At 55.5% G+C, this 24,318-nt stretch overlaps 1 protein-coding gene across 6 annotated transcripts in view; it reads left to right on the top strand.

The window, feature by feature from the left end:
- Positions 1-24,318, top strand: part of Casz1 (castor zinc finger 1) — a 156,450-nt gene that overhangs the window by 119,424 nt on the left and 12,708 nt on the right. For all 6 annotated transcript variants that reach the window (XM_021159784.2, XM_029476391.1, XM_029476389.1 and 3 more), the window contains 9 exons: positions 11,313-11,798; positions 14,986-15,820; positions 16,833-16,901; positions 18,429-18,519; positions 19,378-19,542; positions 20,542-20,714; positions 20,876-21,723; positions 23,685-23,817; positions 24,070-24,133. In XM_021159784.2, the coding sequence (XP_021015443.1) occupies positions 11,313-11,798; positions 14,986-15,820; positions 16,833-16,901; positions 18,429-18,519; positions 19,378-19,542; positions 20,542-20,714; positions 20,876-21,723; positions 23,685-23,817; positions 24,070-24,133 (2,864 nt within the window). The remainder of the gene's footprint in view (positions 1-11,312; positions 11,799-14,985; positions 15,821-16,832; positions 16,902-18,428; positions 18,520-19,377; positions 19,543-20,541; positions 20,715-20,875; positions 21,724-23,684; positions 23,818-24,069; positions 24,134-24,318) is intronic.

A 24,318-nucleotide genomic window follows, 5' to 3' on the forward strand; every position in this document is an offset into this window, starting at 1 on the left:
AAAAAAAAAAAAAAAAAAAAAAAAAAAAAAAAAAGAGGGAGAGAAAAGCTGTTGGCTTAGAACCTGACATCCAAGTGGCACTGAGATCTTTGAAGCCCCACCATCCCCTTCTGCCTGTGCCCAGACACAGAGCCCTTGCCTTTTGGGTCCTTCAGCTTCCATGGACCCAGAGCTTGGGAGATAGGAGGTTAGAAAGAGTCTGGCGTCAGCTTCGCCTCTTACCTGTGCAGATGGCTCATAGCTATGCCTGCTACTACACTCGACCTTTTGATTTGGAGGGACCAGCCCAGGGACTTGCAGCAGAGGCCAGAAGGGCCTCTGGCCTTAGGGTGGGACTTATTTCTGAGCTTAATGATGCCCTGGAGCTGCTGATGGCAGGCACCCAGGTAGAGGGAGGCTCTTGGGGAAGGCCTAGTCAGGCTGGTGCTCTGAGGAGATGGGAAAGCCCAGGAGGCGGGGGTGGGGAGGGTCTTTTTCTCAAGAAGGGGAGAGGGGCCTCTTTACAGTCTCCTGGTGTCCTGGAGACCACTCTCTGCCTGTGTGTGAATGGGGATGCTATACCGAAAATCTACTTTTAGGATCAATTTGCTGTGGTGAAGAGAGAACTTGGACTCTGCAATGGCTCTCCTTGAAGAAGAAGGGCAGTGGTGGGCAGTGTCAGACAGGCCGCAGGATAAGCTGTGGGCGCTGGGCTGGGAAGATCGGGGAATAGCCTGGGGTGGACACAGGAGTGGAGAGGGTACAGGAAGTATGGAGAAGGTAAACAGGAGGGGGCTTAGGTTTAGAAGTCAGGCAGGGGCCAGCTCAGCAGTACTAGGATGCCTGCCACCTGGCCAGCTTGGATCCCAGCTTCCTCCTGTCTGTCTGGCCTCTCAGGCTTTGAGGTGCTGGCCCCATCTCCCTAGTGTCTTTACCTGGCTGGGCTCGCTGCTCTTCCCTACAGCCACGGATCTGAGCTGCCTGTGTGGAAGAACTTGTGCTCAGGAGACGGCGGCGGCGGCGGCGAGGAGAAGGATGAGGAGGAGAGGCCCTGCTAGCCCCAGGATGCTCTGGTTTTCTTGAGCTCCCTGCAGATCTTGGGCACAAATCTTCACAGTGGGGGTCTCCCTGAGCTAGCTTTCTGGGTACTTGCTTGCTTTAGGTGGAGCTTGGTACAAGTTAAGATAGGATAGCTGGTCTCCTTCCCCCAGAACAGTCTAAGGAAGGCTCTCACCACCACCCCCACTAGAGTCCTTATGCATACATTCAGGAGAGTTCTCCGGGTGTCCTGCCACTGGAGCTAGGGATAGAGTAAGGAGGGTACCTGCCTGACTGGGTGAAAGTGGCAGGGGTCCAGTTCCAGGAATCATTAACTCCAGGGTCTCCTAGTGCCAGGTCCCTGCTGGAGTTGGCTAGATATGACCAGGCATTGGGCTCCCGGAAGTGCCATGGGCCAGGCCACCAACCCTGCTGGCCTTACACTCAGGCAGAACTCACCCTCCCTCCAGCTGTCTGCTGTCACACTTTCTTCTTTATACCCTCCGTGATACAACTAGACTGTCATCCTATCCAGTCTGGCCTCAGTTTCTCAAGTCTCCCTGGCTCAACCCTGGCCGGTCCTCCGTCCCCCTGGCTTCTCATTTTGCTGCCAGCGCAGGGCACTGAAAAACTGCTGGCACTGCCAAAAACCCTGTGTGCGCTATGACTCCCCAAACATCCCTTTATTTTTATTGTTCTGTTAATTACTGTTTAAACTTTAATAAGTCACTTCGTCAGGAGGGGGGACCTGCCGTGAGCTTTTCTGTGCAAACACGGGCCCGGGAGTGACTCGGGTGTAATATAACCCTTTATGTGATGTGGGGATGTTTAGATTGTAACAGAAACTTGTTATTTTAATGACAGTTGGGGGGAATCTGAGCACAGAAAAGGAGAGAGATGGGCGCTCCCCTCCATTCCCACCAAGGACTTAGGCCAGCTCACTCTCTGCCACAGCTGAGGGTCCAGAGAGCAAAGAGGCCCTCTTGGACAATCCACTGGGCAGCTACTGATGGAGCTGGGCAGGCAGACTTCTGGAGATGCCTTCAGAGGGAGCCTGGCTCTCTGGGGTGGGAGGGCCTGGGCAGGTGAGGCAGAAAGAAAAAGTCGAGTCTCCACAGATTGGGTATAAGAGATCATGGCAGTTGCTGGATCTTTGGGCAGAGGCTGACAGGGCCATGTAAGGTTGGATTCCGTACCTACTTTCCTCCAAGGCTGCAGAGAAGGGGGTCCTTCACTCTGTAGTTAGCATTGAGCATAATAGAAGTGACACCGTGTGCTCCTCCGTCCCAGACAGTCATCCCTGAAGTCTATTACAGACGTGGACACTGAGACCCAGGACAGAGGAGACATGCTTGAAGTGTCAACTGTTTAAGAGGAGTAACGTATCTACTTTGGGTTGTTTTCTTTGGAAACTGCCAAAGTCCTGATGCTGCATATACCAGGAGGGTAGGGTAAGGCCTACTCTGCGATCTGAGATGGGCTCATCAGCCAGCGGGAGAACTCAGGCAGGACTCACCCTCAGACCCCTCCTTCCATCCTAAGCCGCTGGGAGAGCTGTCAGGATCACCCAGAATTCACTCCCTGCCACCTTCTTCACGTGGCTTGCTTTCCTTCCCTTCCGTCTTCAAGGTCTATAGTGAAGACAGCAGCTGCTGCTGCCTCAGTTTCCCCCACAGTCACTTCTGTCACATATCTGCTTCCAAAGTAGGGACTTCCCTACCCTAGGGAAGGCATTTTGTTCTAGGTCTGTGGGGATCCTGCTAAGACTCCAAGATACCTTAGAACAGATCTCCCTGCTTTCTTTCTTCCGTCCTACTGTCTGTCCGTGTGTGTGTGTGTGTGTGTGTGTGTGTGTGTGTGTGTGCGCGCGCGCAGCCAGCCTTGGCTACATCATTGTCTCTGGAGCAGTAAAAATGAAGGAGTCTCATGCTCACCATCAAGGGCCTGCTACTGACTGGTGTTGATGAAGGGGCTTCTGGGAAAGGGAACAATAAGGGAGGCAAGACTGGCAGGGTCCAGTCCAGCTGAGGAGGAGTCTGCACACTGGCTCACTGGTCTAGCTCCAAATGCCTCTCTCATGGAAGGCACAGGGGGGTGGGGGAGCTTGGGGGTTTGGGGGAGGGACTGGCTCTCCCATGCTCCCTACCTCCTGCCAGGCAGGGCAGAGTCAGAGGTTCAGGTCCTGATGCCCTCAGGCTAACTGGACAGCCCCCAGATGGCGGCCGCAGTGTGGACCACGAATCGCTGAGGTTTTCCTTTTCCGAGCAGTGCGTTTCCCTAAATTGTCTTTGACTGCGTGCATGGGTAATGAAAGTTTATGCCCTTGTTAGAAGGACAGGCGGCCAGTTCCAGTTAGAACTGGGGTTGTCTCCCTGCCAGTCCCCTCAGCCCCCTCCCCATAGGGGAGAGAGAAAGAGACAGAGAGAGACAGAGAGACAGAGACAGACAGACAGACACACATAGAGAAAGGTGGTGTGTGTGTGTGTGTGTGTGTGTGTGCGCGTGTGTGTGTGTGTGCACAGTCACAAGAACAGCCCCTCCTTCCCTGGTGAATAAGAAGGGCTGTTAGGGAAAGGGAGAGGGGACGAAAAAAAAAAAAAAAAAGAAAAAAATTTCCATATTTGTGTAAGTTGCTTTAAAAGCATTTTATCATGTCATAAAAAAGGGAAGTACTCTCAGAAATTGATCCTCTCTGCCAGCCCATTGGACAGAAGGACGTTGGGATGTTAATGGCCATCCTGCTCCAGGGTGGCTTATTAAAAAATTTATACATAAATGCTTAAAATTGCATAAATTATTTAAAAAAAACCAACAAAGTAAGCAATTTGAATTCCCTCCTTTCCACCCCTTCACTCGGTCCCCGCTTCCCCAGTCCCTCCTCAGGGCCTTCCTGGTCCCCAGGCTCCTGTCCCCTCCTTGGGGTGTTCCCTTCTTTTCTCCACTTCCCGCCACACCCCAGACACAGTCTGCCCTGCCTTCCTTAGGGGCTTCCCTGCCCCACCACAAATTAATGAAACAGGCAGCCCACCACCCACCAAACACTCACATGCACACGCGCTAATAAAAACACCACTAATAATGCCCCAAATCTCGAAATTAAATATTAAGGCCAAAGGAGGCGGACGTGGAGTGGGGCCGCCGCCGCCACCGTCGCTGAAGTTGGAGCTGATGAGTGTGTCTCTCGCAGGCGTGGAATGTCACCCACACATCCTGGAGACCGGAGAGGGGAGTTTTATGATGGTTTTTCATTGATTTGTTTCCCCAGCGCAGCTGCCGACCTCTATTGAGGGACAAACATAATCAGCACTGACGCAAATTAGATGGTTATTCGTTTTGAAAATTGACAGAAAAACAATAAAAAAGATGAAATGCTCCCAAATCAATAGATATAATGAAATTCAAATAATCCGAGAGATGAGGTCTCCATGGCAACTGATAATGTGGAAAAGAAAACAATTTAATAAAGGACAGACACACTTTGAAAACAGATTGGGCCCGGGGAGGGGGGCGGGCTGGCGGGCGGAGGGCTGGAGTGCGGGCGAGTGAAGGATCACTGTCCGTCCCAAGGACACCCGCCATAATTAAGCGAAGCTTTCGGCCCCAGAAAGTGCAGATTCAGGTTTTAATACACAAAATTATTTCAGGAGCAGTGAATCGGAAAGTCGTTTGTAATGACCTTCCAGAGAGCCCGGGCGCAGGGCATGTTGGAGGCTGGGCGGCCAGGCCGGCTGAGTTATGGCATATTTGTGTTTTTATAGTGCAGAGGGGAGGGGGTGGTGGTGGGGAGGGGGGGGAGAAGGTTAAACAGTATTTACAGCTCAGTTGTTTTCAGAGAGGAAAGAGAAATAGAGTTCATGGAAAGATGCAGCGGGCAGGAGGCAGGCGGGTGAGCCAGGGAGGCCTCCGATCCGATCTGCGGGGAGGGGAGGTGGGGCCAGCAGGTCTCCCCCTTAGGATGCCTGACCCGCGTCTGTCTCCCAACTATAGAGGGTACTCAGAGCTGCCACCCTGCTCTAGTTCCCGGTATGGTTCAGCTAGTGTTGTCTGGGGCCTCCCTGAGGATGGATAGCAGCCTATCCATGGCCAGGCTTTGGACCCCACAACTGTGCCTACTCAGTAAACGGGTGGGGCTTTGCTGAAGCTGCTACCAGAAGGTCGCTCTGCTGAGTCTCATATTCTTGTGACTCTGCACGGCACCACTCATTTAGGTGACTCTTTCCTTCTGGAGCCCGGTGCTGGGACTCAGTGGGTGAGGACCCAGACGAGCACCTGAGGACCACGTAGCTTCTCTTTGGTTCTGTGCCCCCCACCCCCCTCTTACGAGTACCTGCCTTGAGCTCAGTTTCATCTTGTTTGAAGACCCGAGGGCCACAGAGAGGAAAGGGACCACTTAGATCCTTTCTATGGTCTTCCGGAGCCACCTGCTTGCAGCAGGGTAGTTCAGGAATTAAGAAACCATCCCTGGGAAGGCCTGGCATCTCTTCTTCATGCTGCCTCCCCCTGGCATCAGGAACTGTGTTGTGTTCTATTACCATGACCTCGGAGCACTCTCAAAGCCTGGGCCACTCTGTGGACTCACATGTGCACATAATGTAAATACACAACTATAGAGACCTGCACACATATACATGTGAACATGTGTGTGTGTGTGCACGCGCACACACACACGCGCGCAGCCATGCATACAAACACAAGTAGGCAGGCACAAGTGTGTGTTTGCTCAGTGTGTGTTTTAAATCTCCCCTGGGTGGTAACTCTCTTTTTTCTCCCCTTCCTGTTTGGCTGTGACCTGGGGGAGATTGATAGCCAGCCTGTGCGGTGGATGCTAACAGTTCCCCTGATTTATAGAGTTACTTACGCTAAGTGAGGCCACTTAGACGCGTCTGGATAGTAAACCTTTTAACTGAACTAAAAGAAAAAAAAACATAATAAATAAATAAACAAAGGGGGGGGCAAGCTAGGGCCCGGTGACCAAGCCCCGCCCATGCCCTGGTGTGGATCTGTTGAGAGCCAAGAACCCTAGGGTAGCCGCAGCCATGCCTTCCTCTCATGAACACTCTGAAGCCCCTGTGTTCCCAGCCAAGGTTGGAATCAGGCCCAAGAAGGGATGTCCCTCTTTTAGGGTACAGTTCCTGGCCAGGAGAGCTAGAGAGGGGAATCTTCTTATGGAGATAGGCTGAGCAGTGAAGTGGGAGAGGGAGGAAACGAGGGGGTTCCTGTCCAGCACCCCTTCCTCGCCTGCATGCTTTCATGTTACAGCTGTGTTTTTTTGCCACAGTGATGGCTCTTGTAATTACTTTTGAGATTTGTTCCAACATCTGTAGCGAGCAAGCCACTGTGTAGGAGCCAGGCTAATGCAGGAAGTCAACAGCCTGCCTTATTTTCACAACACAGCCTCCTGTTCCAACCCAGGTGCTGGCCCGGAGACGGTGCTCTGAAGCCGTGTTGAGACAAAGGCACACGGCTACCAAATTGGGGCTTGTAGTCTGTGAAGTATAAGCTCCTCGTGGGTAGCCAAGGCAGATACCCCAACAGCACACCACCTCCGAGGCCCCTGGGACAGCTGGTTGGAAGGCCGTGGGAGGCGTGTGTGGGGCTTAAGCCTCTGTGGCCTTGGACATCTGAGCCTGGTGGGAGTTGTGCTGTAGTGCTGACTGGGTGACAGAAAGCAATTACAGGCTCATTGCTTCTGCTCATCTGGAAATGGGGACAGCACAAGTGACAGAGTGGGATAGGAGGGAATAGCCAAGGGAACCACCAAGGTATGTGCCCAGGCATATTCTCCTGCATAGCCAAGGCCCTGTAGGGTGTCACTGGCTATGTGACACTGTGGGCTAGGAAAGTCACCAGATCCACCCAGCAGTGCCCATGGCCCCGGAGCTTCTGGCCAAAGGCGGGCAAGGCCCCATGCGCCTCCACCCCAGGGGACTGGCTGCTGGCCCCTGCCTCCCCACCTCCTGATATACAGCAGGCATTAGGCCGCCCAAGGGGGATACTGCATCCTTAGGAAGAAATATGTCCTCATTTTTCTTAAACACCGTTTCCACTGAGTGAAATGTTTAGAAGGGACGCGCAGGGAGAACTTTATTTCCTACCAGGGAGTTCAGAGCCACCAAGCAGAGACCATAAAGCACGGGAGCCCGGTGGCTGACAGGCAGCCTGGCCACGAAATACGTTACTCATGGGGGCAGAGGTAGGGGGCTGCCAGGCCTGCCCAGCCCCATGAGACTGCCCCCACTCCGACAGGATCAGCAACTCCGAGACCAGGGCTATAAGTCGGTGGGCATCAAGACTCTCCTATTGTGCTTGTCTGAGAGAGGGGGTCTGGGTGGGCCAGGTGAGGAGCCAGCAGTGCCTCCAGCTCCCCCTGGTCTTGTCTTTATGGTCAGGGAGGTTAGGGGACATGGGCCCAGGTGCAGCCCTCTGAGCCCCCCTTTCTCACCCAAGCTGGCAGGAGCTCTGGCCTTCCCAGCCTTCAGAGGGAGTGGAGAGATTCATGCCATATCGGGCCCTTCTCCCGAGGCACTCCCTTCATTCGATTTCTGAAGCTGGCTGATTTGAATATTTATAAATATCAGTAAATTATTTATTGTAGCAATCTGCTGCACCATTTTATCCATCGCAGTTAACACTTTAGGGGGCTCCGAGTTATGGGGACAGGAAGTGAGGTTGAAGAGGAAATGGGACAGGGGACGAGAGACACTCCTGTCGGGAAGCCAGGGATGTTTCAAGCCCAGCCTCAGTGGCTCTCAGTAGAGTGTCTTCATGCTCTGGGAGGTCTACCGCTCTGGGATCGGCTTCCTTCTCTGACAAATGGGATTATCATGGTGCCTGCTCAGCCGTCCTTAGGAATCTTCAGTGAGTCCCTGCTGGAACCCATGGGCAGTCTTGCCTCTCTTTTCACTTGTGCTTTTCACTTGGATGGCCCGCTGGGGGCTTATTGAGTTCCAAGGCTCATAAGGAGAATTAGGACCCAGGGAGCTAAGAGGTGGCCGGAAGGGACAACCTCAAGCCTCCTGTCTGTCCTTGCCTCCTATTTTTCTTGGTCAGACGGACTTTCCCTGTTTTAGCGTCTTGCTTGAGAGGTGACATCACACCCGCCTGTTGCCTGTCTCAGGACTCAGCACCCTTTCCAGTCCTTGCTTCCCAGACCCTGCTGGCACAGACAGACCCCCACCTTGCACTTCTGCAGTGCTTCTCCAGGACCAGGCTTGGAGCTCACCTTGGGCAGAGCCAGGCCACATGCTCAGGACTCTGACCCAGGACTCTAACCTATACAGTGCACTTCCTAGTGTTTATTCTGCTGATGCAGAGCCGCTGGGGTCAGAAACAGGTTCCCAGGAATGGAATACACTCTTCCAGGTCCTCCTCAGCTACCCTCTCCTCTACCTACCTTCACCATCACCCCTGAGTCTGCCTGTCTTGGGACAAGCAGAACAGAACGGGAGCCCCCCAGTGCTTCCCACCCTCCAGCCCAAGCTTACCTCCTGGGCAGTATTGTTCCCAGAGGAAATGTCCAGTGTAAATAGAGCAGCGGGCAGGCTGGTGGCGGGAAGGAGATGAAAGGGGCAGTGACAGGGCCGGGGACGGATGGCTTCCTTCCATTGAGGCCTGGCCATGGCGTTTATATTTTAGGGAAGAAAGTCAGAGGAATGTTTACATGGACAGGAGTCTGGGGTCAGACCAGTGGAAGGTGTGTGTGTGTGTTAATCTGTAGGTCCCAAGGCCTTAATTGAAGGACTGGTTGAAGGTTCATGGGGCCTGGAAGGCAGGCAAGCAGCTCAGCTCTCAACCTCATCCAGGAGCCCCCTCCTGCCGCCCCAGGCTCACAGGCACGCATGGGCACTTATGACCGTATGCCCGGCTTTTGCCGGTGTCTCGCTGTGTCCTGGGCCCAGACACCTCCTACTTCTCCACCTCCACCCATGGGACCATCAGTAGAGTTAGGGGGAGGGCAACATCTGGAAGGCAGGTGGTCTGGGGCAGAGCAGCAGCTGGAGGGCAGGTGCAGAGGGAGTTGGCTGGAGCAAAGGGGCCTGGGGCAGGGGGTGGGCCCTGGGTGCACAGCTGCGTCGCAGCTGGTGGGGGCCCAGGCAGAGACTCGGCACGAAGCCGAGATGGAGAGGGGGTGGGTTGTGCCGGGTGGGCCGAAGTTCAGGGAGGCTCCAGGATGGGTGGGGACCAGAGGAGGGGGTGTTGCCCGCAGCAAGTGCAACCCTGAGAGCTTGTGCTTCCCTCTTCCTTGGGATAAATATTTATAGATTCATTTGCCGTCTGCCATACACACTTGGCTGCTTACCTTCTGGTAAAAATAGTGCAGGCTCCTCCACTCCTGCCTGCTTCTTCCCATCTAAGACAGGGACAAAGGAGCCCAGGTGAGGCCTGCTGCCCTGCTGGAAGTCATGCGGTATCAGAGCCCACCCGACGGTCTGCCCAGAGGCTCAGCGGGATTACCGGCCGTGAGCCCTATCACTGAGTTTCAAGATGGGTCCACGTGTGGGAGCTCAGGGATTTGTGTGGACAGCGCAGGTCTGGCACTCTGGACAGACATGACTAGAGTAGGCATTGGCTTGGTCAGGGACCACAGGCCCTAAAACCATGACCTCTGGGAACAGGTCTGAGCAGACCTTTCTGTAGCAGCAGACCAGGCTGCCATTACCCAGTCCCTTCTGGGCCAGGAAGAGTCGCTTGTGACAAGGCAAGGATCTGGGGCCACTGGGCATTGTATATTTGAAGGAGTGGTCAATCTGGGTGCACAAGTCAAAGCAATTATTTTTGTGTAGCATGAGGGCTCTATAGCCACAGGTGGGCTCTCAGGATATGTGTTTCCATGTATTTGACCATCGTGGCTCACGGACTCTGAGCAGAGCCCCTCACATAGCCTTCTGACCCATATGGGACGTGTCAATTTCCCTGGCAGCTGGCAAGAGCTGCGGAAAGTAGACGGCGGTGTGTGTGGGGGATCCCTATATGGAAAGGTATTGTGAGCAGAGACCTTCCATATGGCCACTACCCTGTGTCTGGCCATACTGTAAGGTCTGGCACACAGTAGGACCTCACTAAATGGATGGCTGGACAGCTGACAGATTGCTGTATGGGGTTACAATGTGTATGTGTGTTTGCCCTTGTTAATCTTCCTGACCAGTGTGCCCACGAGACCCTAGGCAGCCTAAAGAGGGCATAGGACAGGCTAAGTGTCTGCGTGTGTATGTGTGTGTATATCTGTCTGTCTGTGTGTCTGTGTGTCTGTGTGTGTATATGTGTGTATGTGTATATATGTGTGTGTGTGTGTCTGTGTGTATGTGTGTGTGTATGTGTATATGTGTGTGTGTATCTGTCTGTGTGTGTGTGTATCTGTCTGTGTGTCTGTGTGTGTGTATATGTGTGTATGTGTATATATGTATGTGTGTGTGTGTGTGTGTTAGCTTCTGGCTTCTCAGTGGCTGTCTCCAGAGATTAAGCACAGGATCTGTAGCTTCAGCTGGTACCAACTTGTCCTCACTGAGGGTCCTCTGGGTTAGGAAGTAGGAACCCTGTGTTTGGGTAGCCCTGACTGAGGCTTGTGGAAAGGAAACAGCCATAGGAAATGGCCAGACTTGATGTGGGGGTGGGGATGTGGAAAGCAGAGAAGACCGATGGGGAAGGTAGGCCTTAGAGAGGTCCTGAATGGCCAAGGGGAAGAGCCCTGCCATCCAGTGAGCAGTAGGAACTAGGGACAGGGGACAGAGCCAGGGACCCAGCCTGGCAGAAGTGCTGCCAGAGAACAAGGTGCTCAGGTGGGAAAGGTGCCAGCCATGAGCTGCTGCTGGGTCAGTAAGGCTGGAGGTTGGCACAGGCTGGAAGCTGGCTGCGGCTGACTCTTCCCCGGGGACCTGTGGTGAGGTGGAACATTCAGAACAGAGCCAGGCTGCCAGCAGGGCAGTGCTGACACTTGTCAGCCTTACCTCGTCCCGACCCTTTCCCTTCCTGTGTGAACGGACATGTCACCTCACAGAGGGGCTGGTTCAGGCTAGACAAGCCTAGGAAATTCCTTCAGGAATCGGGTGCTGGAATTCTTGTCTCGAAGAGTGGTTCATTCCTTTATCATGAACCACGTAGGTCATGGTGGGTGCTGTATCAGGCTGAGGAGTCCAGCCTGCAGCACCCCGGCTAATACAGGAGATGAACGCATGCCAGGTGGTCTCAGGGCAGTTTGTCAGAACTGTGTCGATCAAGGGGGTGCTGGAGAGCTACTTGGGGGTGGCTGTGCTTGGTTTGTAGGCCTCTCACCTCCCTGTCCCCCTCCATCCCTGCAGCTGAAAGCACCCGGTGCACCGACCCACCTGCAGGCAAGCCTCCAATGGCAGCCAAGCGCAAAGGCGGCCTGAAGCTCAACGCCATCTGTGCCAAGCTCAGCCGACAGGTGGTCGTGGAGAAGGGAGCAGAGGCCGGCTCCCAAGCCGAAGGTAGCCCACTACGTCCCCGGGAAAAAGAGCGCAGTGGCCCTGAGTCTGGGGTGACCCGGGCTCCCCGAAGTGAAGAAGACAAGAGGCGGGCAGTGATCGAGAAATGGGTCAATGGAGAGTACTGCGAGGACCCCGCACCCACCCCAGTGTTGGGGCGTATTGCCCGTGATCAGGAGCTGCCCCCAGAGGGCGTCTACATGGTCCAGCCACAGGGCTGCAGTGATGAAGAAGACCATGCAGAAGAGCCCTCAAAAAATAACAGTGTCCTGGAGGAGAAGGAGTCAGATGGTACGGCTTCAAAAGATGACAGCGGCCCCAGCGCCAGGCAGGCTTCAGGTGTGTGTCTGGCCATGGGGGAGGAAGAATGAAGGCTGGAAAGGGGCCCAGCAAGCAAGGGTGGAAGTCCAGGGGATTGCTCTTTTTCCCTTCAAACACCAGGCACCTTGTCCAACCCAGCAGGACTGGAGAGACTTAGAGGTGGGGTGGGGGAGGCAGGACAGGACTGGTAGCTTCCTGAATATGCGCAGGCCCAGGGGGGGCTTTGAGGTGGGGGACACAGGGAGGGAATCAGGTGGGCATGGCCACAGATAGAGTGGACAGACGGGATGGGCTCCATGGGTGACAGCACATAGCTGCTCAGGGATGAGTCTGTTTGGGACCATGGTACCTGGCCATAGTATGAGGACCAATGGGGCTGTGTCAGTGTTAACATGAACAGCGTGAGTTCTCATCTCTAAGTCCTCTCTTGGTGGCTTAGCTGAGATGTCTAGAAAGGACTTTATGCCCCCCCCCACACCACCACACACATCACCCTGTCTCCTACCCTGTATCCCAACCTGCCCTCTGAAACAGGACCTCTTAAAGCCACAAGCCTGGCTCAGCCCAGCCAGCAGATTGCCCTCAACATGCAGCTGCCCCAGACACCTCCTCTGATTGACCTGTTTCCCACAAGCCGGCGGAGTCCTGGCTCCATCAGTGTCTCCTTGTCCTTAGCACACAGCAGCCTTCCCTGCTGCTGCTTCAGGGGAGGGCTGGCGTGGCCTTTCAGACAGGAGAGGGGGTCTCCTCTCGGGCTGGAACCCTGGGCCTTGGGGCCTTGGCTGTAGTCCCGAGTCTCCTTCCTAGGCTTCTTCCTGGAGCCCCGCACCTCCCCTGCCTGCTCCCCTGTCCCCTTCCCCCTGCAGCGAGGGGCGCATCTCCTCCCTGTGCGGGGAGCCCTGCGCAGCCACATAATTATGCATATAAGATATAAACAGAGCTGTTTAATTATCCTTCGCCACATCAGTGACAGAGTAATTAACAAACATTGCAAGATCAATGAGGAGAAGTGTGACCTTCAGTTTCCTCTGATAGGAAAAGCCCTTGCTATTGCCAGACACAAGGTGATTGTGCTGGGCCTGAGGACAGGAGAGGGATCGGGGACAAGGGCTTCTGTCCCCTCAGCTCCTCAGCCCACACCCAGCACCACCATGGCCAGGGCAGTTGGGTAGTCTCTCGTCCGCTCTGGCCTTCTCCCCTCCTCCCAGGAGTTGAGCTGGGAACGCAGGAGCAGAGCGTGGACTACTGTGGCTGCCACCCCAAGCCTCTGGCCTGGCCCCATCAGCCCTGGGCACTGGGTCCCTGGTCCAAGCCCCATCTGTCCACTATGGGTTTGGCTTCCCGGGGTTTTGGCTGTCTGTGGGACCCCCGCTGGCCCCCTCCCTGTTTGATGCTGCCTGCCCTTCAGAGCCTTCTGTTTCTCTGCCATATATAGTGAGGCCTCGGCTGCCTCCTGCTATTTTTAGCCCTTTTCCCTGGTCCCTGAACCACTTCATCCAACAATCAGAGCCCACTCCCAGGCCAGCCCCCAACCTGTGCGTCTGTGGCTCAGTCTTGTGCTGACCCATCAGCTTGCCAAGGCGACCATTTGTAAGCTCCTTGGATCACTCAGGGTGTCAGAGGGATATCTGACTGTCCTCTGCCGTGTCTAGTGGGGTCCCACCCCCACTACGATGGCTCAGAGCCCTTCCTTCTACACCCTGCTGGGCTTTCTCTCCTGCTAGGGTACACTGCTCCATCACTCCCCTTCTAGTAAGCTCTGAGACTCCTAAAGCCAACAGGATTGGAGGGTGTCAGGGGTCCCCTTCTAGCCATGCTCTTAGGGCCTCTAACCTAGAATCTGGTTGCATTGAGTTTGATCAGATGGAAAGAGCGTGGGAGTAGGTAAGGTATGGGTGTCCCTGGGCTATTCTCCCTCTTGTCCGTGTGCACCTGACCTGGATGCTTCGAGTAGCCCACAAGAAGTGGGTTGTGGAGCCCAGCAGGGGTGTGATGGAGAAATGAGTGAGCTTGTATACGCTGAGCACTCGTCCATCTGCTGTGGTGACACACTGTGTGTGGAAGAGGGAACACGAGGGGTTGACTTCCTCCAGCCCTGCTGAGGCATGTCCTGGGGCACTGGGTATGGGACTTGTGGGATTGTGTATGTGTGTGTCTGTAGAATTGGGAACAGTGTCTAGGGACATGAATTTAGCATGTATATAAATGTGGGCACATTATTATGGGTATGCATGTGAGTGTAGTATGTGAGAGTGTGTGAATGTGTATATGAAGGTATGCATGCTGTATGTGAATATGTATGTGTGTCCTTATGGGGGGAGGAAGGGGACAAGCAGAGGTCTCAGGGTGTCGGGTATGGAATGGGGCGGGGGAGATGGACGCCCTGTCCTCAGGTCTCACCCTGGATTTAGCGGGACTTGATCTTCACTGTTGGGGGTTGGGGACCACGCTTCTATGTGAGCAGAGGGAACTGCCGGGTGACAGGGGGTTTGAAGGGCTTCTCCGTGATACAGAGCCTGGCTGGAGCAGTGGCGGTGGGCGCTGATTAAGTCTGAGTAGCACATTGTCATAGTCCCGGCCTCTCCTCAGCTCTGTCATTGGGGGAAAGTTATTTGAGGAGGGAGGTTGGCAAGAGGTGAGATCCTGGGGCTTCATCTGCCCAGGGGGTCCGTGTGACATTAGGGTCCGTGTGACATTAGGCGTGATCCTCCAGCCAGGCCGACCCCAGACTCACAGTGGCTTCCTCTACTTTGAGGTCCTGCCTGACTGTAGTGGTCCCCAGCCCCACCTGTTCTGTTCCTCGTGACCATTGGCCCCCACCTCAGGAAGCAGGTTGGGGGGTCTTGCCTTACTTCCAGTAAAATGGCTTCTCTTTCATATTAGGCCAAGGAGAGAGAGTGGAGACATTTATGAAACTTTGTTTAATGTACTGAAAAGCCATCGGCCAGAACATTTAGGAAATTGATTTTCCTGGCATTGATGAACTCGTTTTATTTTACCCCAGTATTAATTACTTTTTTTTAAAACAAATTAATTTAAGAGTCGTAAAACCTAACAAGTGAGCCAAATGTCCATAGATCATGTCCTGCTCCGCCCCTCCCAGTGCTGGTCTCCTCCCTCCATGGGTGGGGGCTCAAGGTAGAGGGGCTTCTCCTCTTCCTCCCCTGCTCCCTCCCAGGAGTGACTCGCCCTCCCTCTCCCGCAGGAGAAACCTCCTCTCTGAGGGACTACGCTGCTTCCACCATGACTGAGTTCCTCGGCATGTTTGGCTACGACGACCAGAACACCAGGGATGAGCTGGCCAAGAAGATCAGCTTTGAGAAGCCGCATGCGGGCTCCACCCCCGAGGTGGCTGCCTCTTCCATGTTGCCCTCCTCTGAGGATACCCTCAGCAAGCGGGCGCGCTTCTCCAAATACGAGGAATACATCCGTAAACTCAAGGCCGGCGAGCAACTTCCCTGGCCAGTCCACGGGAGCAAAGCCGAGGACCGGGCAGGCAAGGAGGTGGTGGGTCCCTTACCCAGCCTACGGCTGCCCAGCAACACTGCCCACCTGGAAACCAAGGCCACCATCCTGCCACTGCCATCACACAGCAGCGTCCAGATGCAGAACCTGGTAGCCCGTGCTTCCAAGTATGACTTCTTCATCCACAAACTGAAGACGGGCGAGAACCTGAGGCCCCAGAATGGAAGCACTTACAAGAAGCCATCCAAGTATGACCTGGAGAATGTCAAGTACTTGCACCTCTTCAAACCCGGGGAAGGTAGCCCTGACATGGGCGGGGCCATCGCCTTCAAGACAGGCAAGGTGGGGCGCCCCTCTAAGTACGACGTTCGGGGCATCCAGAAGCCAGGCCCTACCAAGATTCCGCCCGCACCCAGCCTGGTTCCTACACCCCTCACCAATGTGCCCAGTGCTCCCAGCACCCCCGGACCAGGACCGGAGCCACCTGCCTCCCTGTCCTTCAACACTCCCGAGTACCTGAAGTCAACCTTTTCCAAAACAGACTCCATCACCACAGGAACCGTCTCCACTGTCAAGTAAGGAGCCACCCCGCCCCCATTCGCACCACCACCACAAACCCCAGGGCCGGGCTGGATAAACCTGCAAAGCTTGCCAGTGTCTATCGGTCACAGCCACGTGTGCAATTCAGACTGCCACGCATGTGCTTACACACACACACACACACACACACACACACACGCACGTGTGCACACATGCATACCTGCTCCTGTGCCCATGTCCAGTGTTCTTAGGCCTGTGGCCCATCTCCCATGGACCCTCCCACGATTACACACCTCTGTGCGGTCCTGCTTACTAATCTCTGTTCCCTCCGCCTGCTGGTGCAAAGGCTGCGGTCCCTTGGTAGAAACAAGGGCCTCACTCTGGGGTGGGCCTGGGGGCTGGGGTCCGGGTGGTGGCCTTGGCTCCTGGTCCATTGAATAGACAGGGAGACAATGGGAAGTTGGGTGAGGGTACTTCCTGTGAACCTAACCCAGGAACAGAAACTGGTCTGGGTGATAAAACAGTAAGGGTTTATAAGGCCAAATGACCCCTGTCCCTCAAACCCTCCTCTCTGCTATAGCAGGGTGGGGCCTACAGGTCTTAAAGGCTGTGAACCAGGCAGATCCAGTTGATACCCTTTGGTATGAGGGAAGGAGTGAGTGCCCATACCCTACACATGTATCCAGTCCTGCCTTTCTCTCCTGTCTCTCTTCTCTGCCTGCCTAGTGTTTCCCTTCAGCCTTGCCCCACATATGTGCATTGCATGCTGGGGGCTCCAAACCCTGGCCTTTACCCAGGCTAACTGTAGTCCTGGCTGGGCCTCAGCTATCCCTGATCAGGGTAGCACACTCCTGTCAGAGATGGGCTAACTGAGCTCCTCTGGGCTTCTGCCACTGAACTTTTTTAATACCACCCTGAGTGCCTCAGAGTGATACAGGGCCAGGGGAGAGGAGCCATGGCCCAGGGCAGGGAGCTGCCCATCAGATGCTCCTGGGGCCTGAGGCCACCCCCATCCGCTAATCGGCTGTGCCCTGTGTGTCTTACCAGGAACGGATTGCCCACAGATAAACCAGCTGTCACCGAAGATGTAAACATTTACCAGAAATATATTGCCAGGTAGGCCCTCGGGGAGGAGCCTGTGGACAGAGGTGTGTGTCCCGGGGGGTTGGTGGGGGGAGCCAGGATGCCTAAGGACTGTGAAGCCACCTGCGTATGAGTTCATCCCCAGGGCAAAGGGGCTGCTTTCTGTACATCTCCTTTCTCTGTGTGTCTAACCTCCTCCAAAGGAGCTACTCCTGTGTCCATGTCAGACCCTCCTTTTGGGGTTAGTGTGGGCAACACAGTCCTTAGGCAACTTATAACCTATGTATGGCCAAAATATAGGAAAAGGGCTTGGTAGCAGGCCTGCCGCAGGTGAGTTCGTGGGCCCCCTCTGCAGCTGACCTGGGTCCTGTCTTCATGTAGCACCTCCGAGAGTGCAGACCACACTAGAGCTGCTGGGGTTGGGAGGAAGGGAAGTCCTGTTCTCCTTCTGCTGTGGGATCCCAGGGGGAGACCCCGGTGAGGCCAGCCTTGAGATCCATCCTGAAGGAGGAAGGCTTGGCAGATGAAGCTCCGTCTCCACACATTCCCCCAAATCGAGCCTCCCGAGGGACATGTGGCAGGGGTCACACCCTGGCGGCATCTGTCTTCCCGCGGTCTTCCTCACCCTCTGTCTTCTCTTTACTGTTATCACTACTGTTAGTGCCTCAGCAGATGGCCCTTTTGGCAGCTTCCATTGAAATACTGATTGCCCGTGGCTCTCCCCATACAGTGGGGCTTGTCCCCACCCCCATCTCCAAACAGTGCGTCATGCACAGAAGGCAACAGGCTGGCTGAGTGAAGTGCCTCTCCAGGGCTGTCATGGATGGCTTTCCCCAGAGTGGCTGGCCCTGTCTGGCCATCACCAAGGCTGTGAGAGCCACGCCCTAGCACGGCTCAGCCCAGAGAGGGGCCATTCAGCGTCCGGCAGTGCAGGGCTCTTGGCGGTGCACTTGGCTGGAAAGTGAGCTCCCTGCCGCGGGAAGCCAGACAGATGCTGTGCTTTAAAAATTCATAACTCTGGACTGTTTCAAGTGTCAGGAAAAGCCCAGAACGCAGAGAGAGCCTTTAACCCCTCTCCACAATAGGCCAGGATTGGCCTAGCCAGCGGCCCCTCCCGGGTTGAGCTGCCAGTGCGGTGCGGGTTGGGGGGGTGGTCAGGCCATTACCTGCTAAAAAGGCCTTTGGGTTGTGTGGGGCTCTGAGGCTCCTGTCTGGTCTGTGTCTTACTCTGACTTGCTGCTGTGGCCTGCCCCAGCTGCTGCTTTCCCACCTGAGTCCTGACCTCTGCTCCACCTGGCCCTGCCTGCCAGGCAAATGCAGCAGCCAGGTAGCTTGGCAGGCCTGGGCCCCCCAGACAGGTCCAGTTAGTTGCTCTGGCTTTTCAGACTTTGCTCTTTCACCCCTTATCCCCCCTATTTCCACCCAGGCCCACTAAACCCCACAAGTACATCTTTGTGGCCCAGACAGAAATAGTCACTCAGGCCTGGGTTCTAGAAGAGTCCTTTCAGGGACTGGCATCCCTGAAAGAGATGGATCTGACCCTCCCACTCCTGTCTTCAGGTTCTCAGGAAGTCAGCACTGCGGTCACATCCACTGTGCCTACCAGTACCGGGAGCACTACCACTGCCTGGACCCGGAGTGCAACTACCAGGTACGGCAGTCCTGCACTCACCAGCCAGCATGGACACTTGCTGGAAGTAGGTGGGGACAGGGGGCCTGGACTAGCCACCCGACTTTGACATGAATAAACAGACAAGCAACCAATAGGGTCTGCAGCAGCCATCGACGTCTCAGTGGTGCAGATCTCAGGGAGACTAGCATGGACCAAGGCTAGGCCCATCCATCCGCACCTCTTAGCTAACTGTCTTTCCAAGACCTTCAAAGTGTGTCTTACTGCTTCGTTTTCAAGTTGAACTGCTGGGATCACACGGTCGGCACCACTACCTGCAAGCGCAGAGCTGGCGAAGAGGTAGCACTCGGCCATCCGTGTAGGCCAGCTCCCTCTGTCTTGCCTGCTTAGCCTGTGCAGCTAGGTAGAATGTGTTTTCACCCATCAAGAGCCCTGGCCTTCAAGGCTAGCCCAGGGCATCTTCTTTTTTTTTTTTTTTTTNGAGACANGGTTTCTCTNTNTANCCNTGGCNGTCCTGGAACNCNCTCTGTAGACCAGGCTGGCCTCGAACTCAGAAATCCTCCTGCCTCTGCCTCCCAAGTGCTGGGATTAAAGGCGTGTGCCACCACGCCCGGCCCAGGGCATCTTCTGTGCTCCTGGCTGTTGGAAACCTCGGGAGAGGTCAGGGAAGGAACTGTGGTTTCTAAGTCTTTGGAATCATTCCTACCAAGGGCCAGTGTGCCGGGAACTAGTTGGGCCGTCTAGGCTGTCTTGACCCTAAGCAGGGTTATTTATAGGGTGACCTGAGGGCCTTGGGGCCAGCCCTGGTCCAAGCACTCTTGGCACATGGACTTGGGGCACAGGCTCCTGCCAACTTGGTTTGGTGTTCTTTTCTGGCAGCGGTTCACAAGCAAGCAGGATGTGATCCGACATTACAACATGCACAAGAAGCGCGATAACTCCCTGCAGCACGGCTTCATGCGCTTCAGCCCGCTGGACGACTGCAGTGTCTACTACCACGGCTGCCACCTCAATGGGAAGAGCACCCACTACCACTGCATGCAGGTGCCTGCTGTCCCGGCCGGCTGCCTTAGGGCTCTAGAACTTTCCCCTGGCCCTCTACTCCAGGACCGGAGCTGTCCCGGGAGTCAGGGGCCTGATTGGCTGGGACCCTCCTTTTCTCCCGATTCAGGATAGGGGTGGCTGGCATGTAGAGTCCCAGAAGCTTAGATGTCGGCAGTGTCTGGTGGCCAGGGTGGGGCCTTCTCTGTTGCCATACTTGGCGTGGGGGAAATTCAGTGAGCTGTTTATATAGACCGACATTTTTCGGGCTTTAACACCCAGAGCAGCGTTGCAAATGACTCCTGCAGAGGTCTTTGTTTAATTCTTTGTTTTAATGCCACACCGAGTCTGGGCTTTTTCAAGGTGTCAAGCTCAGGAGGGGCAACTTTGGGTTGCAAATAGCAGCTGCACTTCGCCTCCCCCGTGTTTGTCAGGGATCCTTAAGACCTCTCTGAAACAGCCTGGTGTGAGCAGAGGGGGGCCGCTCTCTGGGCCTGAGATGGTGCAGACACTGGTACAGCCCAGCCTTCGATGGTGCTCCGGGGCCACCGCTTTTTACTCAATATGGCAACGTTGCCTGCCTGGCCCATCTGTAGTGGGTGGGAGGGCTCCGTGCCCAGCGGCCATCCACTAAGGAAGTCCTGGAACTAAAGGTGACTTCTAGGGTCCAGCCCTTGTCCAATCCTAAGACTTTAGAGATAGAGTCACCAACTAGGACCCCTCCATACCTAGCTTCTCTAGAAGGTGGCCCCCTCAATCAAGCCAAAGGTATGTGGGGTCTAAAGACCAGCCCTCTGCAGACGGATTGCAGTCACTCCTTGGGAAGGCTGGAGGGGCACTGCTTTGCTTCCGAGCCTGGGTTAACCTGAGGAGTTTGAGGTTGGAAGGTGTCAGTCTTCCCTGAATAGAACCCCATGGTTCTGGCTCCAACCACAGCACTGGGCTCAGTTGGCCCAAGAGGGCCAGACTTGCGCCCCTTAACCACTGTTCTGGCCTATGCAGGTGGGATGTAACAAGGTATACACAAGTACATCAGATGTGATGACTCACGAGAACTTCCACAAGAAGAACACCCAGCTCATCAACGATGGCTTCCAGCGCTTCCGAGCCACCGAGGACTGCGGCACAGCCGACTGTCAGTTCTACGGACAGAAGACCACACACTTCCACTGCAGGTAAGTGAGTGACTGCCCACTGAAGGCTGCAAGAGGGACCGGCAGGGAACCAGGCCATGGATCACCAGGGCCCTACTCTTGCTGGGTGTCGGGGCTGCTTAATGGCCCTGCCTTCAGTCTTCCCTCGAGACCCGGTGCCAGTCTCCTCATGTCCTCCGCAGGCGCCCTGGCTGCACGTTCACCTTCAAGAACAAGTGTGACATCGAGAAGCACAAGAGCTACCACATCAAGGACGATGCCTACGCCAAGGACGGCTTCAAGAAGTTCTACAAGTACGAGGAGTGCAAATACGAGGGCTGCGTGTACAGCAAGGCCACCAACCATTTCCACTGCATCCGTGCCGGCTGCGGCTTCACCTTCACCTCCACCAGCCAGATGACCTCACACAAGCGCAAGCATGAGCGGCGGCACATCCGGTCCTCGGGGGCCCTGGGGCTGCCGGCCTCCCTGCTGGGCACCAAGGACACGGAGCACGAGGAATCCAGCAACGATGACCTCGTGGACTTCTCTGCCCTGAGCAGCAAGAACTCCAGCCTGAGCGCCTCCCCCACCAGCCAGCAATCATCCGTATCCCTGGCCACTGCGGCTGCCGCCACCACTGCTGAGGCCATCCCCAGTGCCACCAAGCCTCCCAATAGCAAGATGGCAGGCCTGCTGCCCCAGGGCCTGTCTGGTTCCATCCCCCTAGCACTGGCCCTCTCTAACTCAGGCCTGCCCACCACCACACCCTATTTCCCTCTGCTTCCTAACCGTGGGAGCGCCTCATTGCCTGTGGGATCTCCAGGGCTCCTGGGCGCCATGTCCTCTGGGGCCACAACCTCAGCAACCCCTGACATGCCGGCTCTGATGGCTTCCAGAGCTGGAGACTCGGCCCCCACGGCTGCCACCTCTCTCTCGGTGCCCCCTGCCTCCATCATGGAGAGGATCTCTGCAAGCAAAGGCCTCATCTCACCCATGATGGCTAGACTGGCTGCGGCCGCCCTCAAGCCCTCTGCCACCTTTGACCCAGGTGAGCAGGCTGGGCCTTGCCCAGTGAGCAAGCACACTGGGAAACTGGCAACTCCCAGTCCTGAGACTGAAGAACATGGGGCAGGCTGGGAAGTGTCTGCCCAGCCCCCAAACCCGCAGCCCCCACGTAGCAGCCCCTTCCTGCTTGGTCTCTGTCGCCATCCTGTTGATTTGTTTGCCCTTTGGGGGTGGGGGGTCTCTCATTTTGGCCATACACCCAAGGACTCACTCCTTCTCTGTATGTGGAGCTGGTCAGTGGTTCCTGTCTCTGAGCACCTGGGTGGCCTAACGGCGCCAGGTCTCACTGGTTCTGTCACCAGTGAGTCCCTGAGCAGAGTCCTCCAAGGCCACCTCTTCTCTAGCTGACACCGAGTGACACATGAGCTCAGGGAATGGGTGTTTGCATCCCACACCTGTGTAGGACGACTCTCAGGCTCTCTCCCTCGTCCCCCTTTCTCTTTCTCCTCTCTCCTTCCCTTTCCTTTGGGAATTTTCTTTCTCCTCTCTCCTGTTTTCCCTGCCCATTTTTCTCGGAGGATAGTGGGTGCTATTTGGATTCCTAGAAAGAGTTCAGCTCACACCCTGGATGTGGCGCCTTTAATTCCTCCAAACCACTGGTACTTGCCCAGAGGAGCTTGCTGGCTACATGCTGGGCTGGATGCTGAGGAGAGACAGAAGCCCCACCCTGTGGAGCAGGTGGGACAGGGAGAGAGATCTGTTCCTAGCCATATCCTTAGCAGCCTGGCTGCCCAGCCTTCATGCTCCACTCCCATCCAAAACCATCTCAGAACCAGCCAAGACCAAGGGTCCCTTGAACCTACGTGGGGCTCCGGTCCCACCTCTTAGGGATGCTAGCCAGGAAAGGAGCTGGGCTTTTTCTCTGGAGCCTAGGATAGGTGACTGTAGTGTGGATTCCTGAAGGCTAGAAGTCCTCTTGGTTCATGAGAGGCGCGTGACCCCTTTGGAACCCCTGTCTTCCACTTCAAGGGTGGGGGGAACTTTTTGTAGCGACGCTCACTCCTCCAGCCAGGGGCTTTCAGGGAGAGCCACAGCAGTCTCCGCTACCAGACTGTCAAGTTACTCTTCTACCCTAGAAACACCTCTCCTCCTCGTCCCCCCAAAAAGAAAGGTCAGGTAAAAGGGAAGGAAGCTGTTTCCCTTCATCTTTAATAAAATGTCACTTGCTTCTGTGGTGCAGCTCTCTGTAAGCTGTAGTGCCTTGGGGCAAATTAATATTTCAGTCACTTGGGGATTATGGGGAGCAAGGCTCACTGGACGCCATCCTGTCAGCAACTTCCTTTGGCCCTGCCCCATCAGCCTCCTGTGGCCTCTTCCCACCAAGCTCCCCCTCATACCCAGTCAGGCATCCAGGGCCGGCAGTCGCTGCCCTGGACAGCTTGAAAGACGGCTGAGGTCGCATAGGTTGAACCACCCTGATTGGCCCGTCAGCCTTGATAGCCCTGACACAGCACATGCCCTCCTCGGGCATGCTCAGTGCACAGAGGGCCGTCGCCTCGGCAACAGTGGGCAGGGACTACGGAGGGGCCGCTCCCAGTCCAGATCTGCCACTTCCCCTCAGCATTAACAGAGTCTTTAATAAAAGCTTAAGCGGCAGCCCCGCAAATCGACTGTGACAGTTGGTGGTGGAGATGAAGGGCCCCTGTCCCCGCCCAGGCCCCCTCCCCAGCCACCCGCTCTCCTCCTCCAGGAGGCCCTAAGCCAGGACAACTTTGACATAATTTTGCAATAATTATCACTTGAAGAATTGCCACACAGGGGTACACGTCGCAAGTGATCTCGTCAGCCGGAAGAGCCGCTGACCAGCAGGCAGTGCTCCTGGGGCCCCCCTGCCTGTTCGGCCCACTGCCCGCCCTTTGGGTATAAAGGAAAGAGGGTACTAGACTTTGTGCCCGTGTTAAACCTGAGCCCCTCTGATCCCATCTTCCCTCCCCTCCCCTGCAGGAAGTGGGCAGCAGCCCACCCCCACCAAGTTCCCCCAGGCCCAGGTGAAGCAGGAGCCTGACAGTGCTGGCACCCCAGGTCCCCACGAGGCCTCCCAAGACCGCAGTCTAGACCTGACCGTGAAGGACCCCAGGTGAGGCAAGCCCAAAGAGACCCCTGCAGACGCTGGCCTGGGCCCCAGAGAGGTGGTCTGCGCCTCTTAGTCTCAGCCAGCCCTGGGAACCAAGCCGAGCTCACCCTCCCGGCCAGGGTTCACTCTGCCACCGAGCAGTCACAGCAGAGAGTGGAAATCTCAGAGCCCTGGGCTGGCTGACTGGGAGGGAAGGGCCTCTGGGCCTGGGCCCACGGATGTCTGAGTTGAAGGCCCTTGGTTTGTGTGTTCCAGTAATGAATCAAATGGCCACGCAGTCTCGGCAAATTCATCTCTTTTATCCTCGCTTATGAATAAGGTAAGAACCATCCATCACACGCCTCCCGTTCCCCCACCCAGAGAAATTAAAGCCGTGCTGGGGGGCTGGGGGGATGTGTTTGTTTTTTAATGTTTTCCCTCTAATAAGATGAGTTTGTACCATTTAAATTTTGAGGCCATTTTTCATCGAATATAATTCCAGAGCCACCGCTTGCAAATTAATTT

The sequence above is a fragment of the Mus caroli genome, chromosome 4 (genome assembly GCF_900094665.2).
Source record: "Mus caroli chromosome 4, CAROLI_EIJ_v1.1, whole genome shotgun sequence".
Classification (NCBI taxonomy): Eukaryota; Metazoa; Chordata; class Mammalia; order Rodentia; family Muridae; genus Mus; species Mus caroli.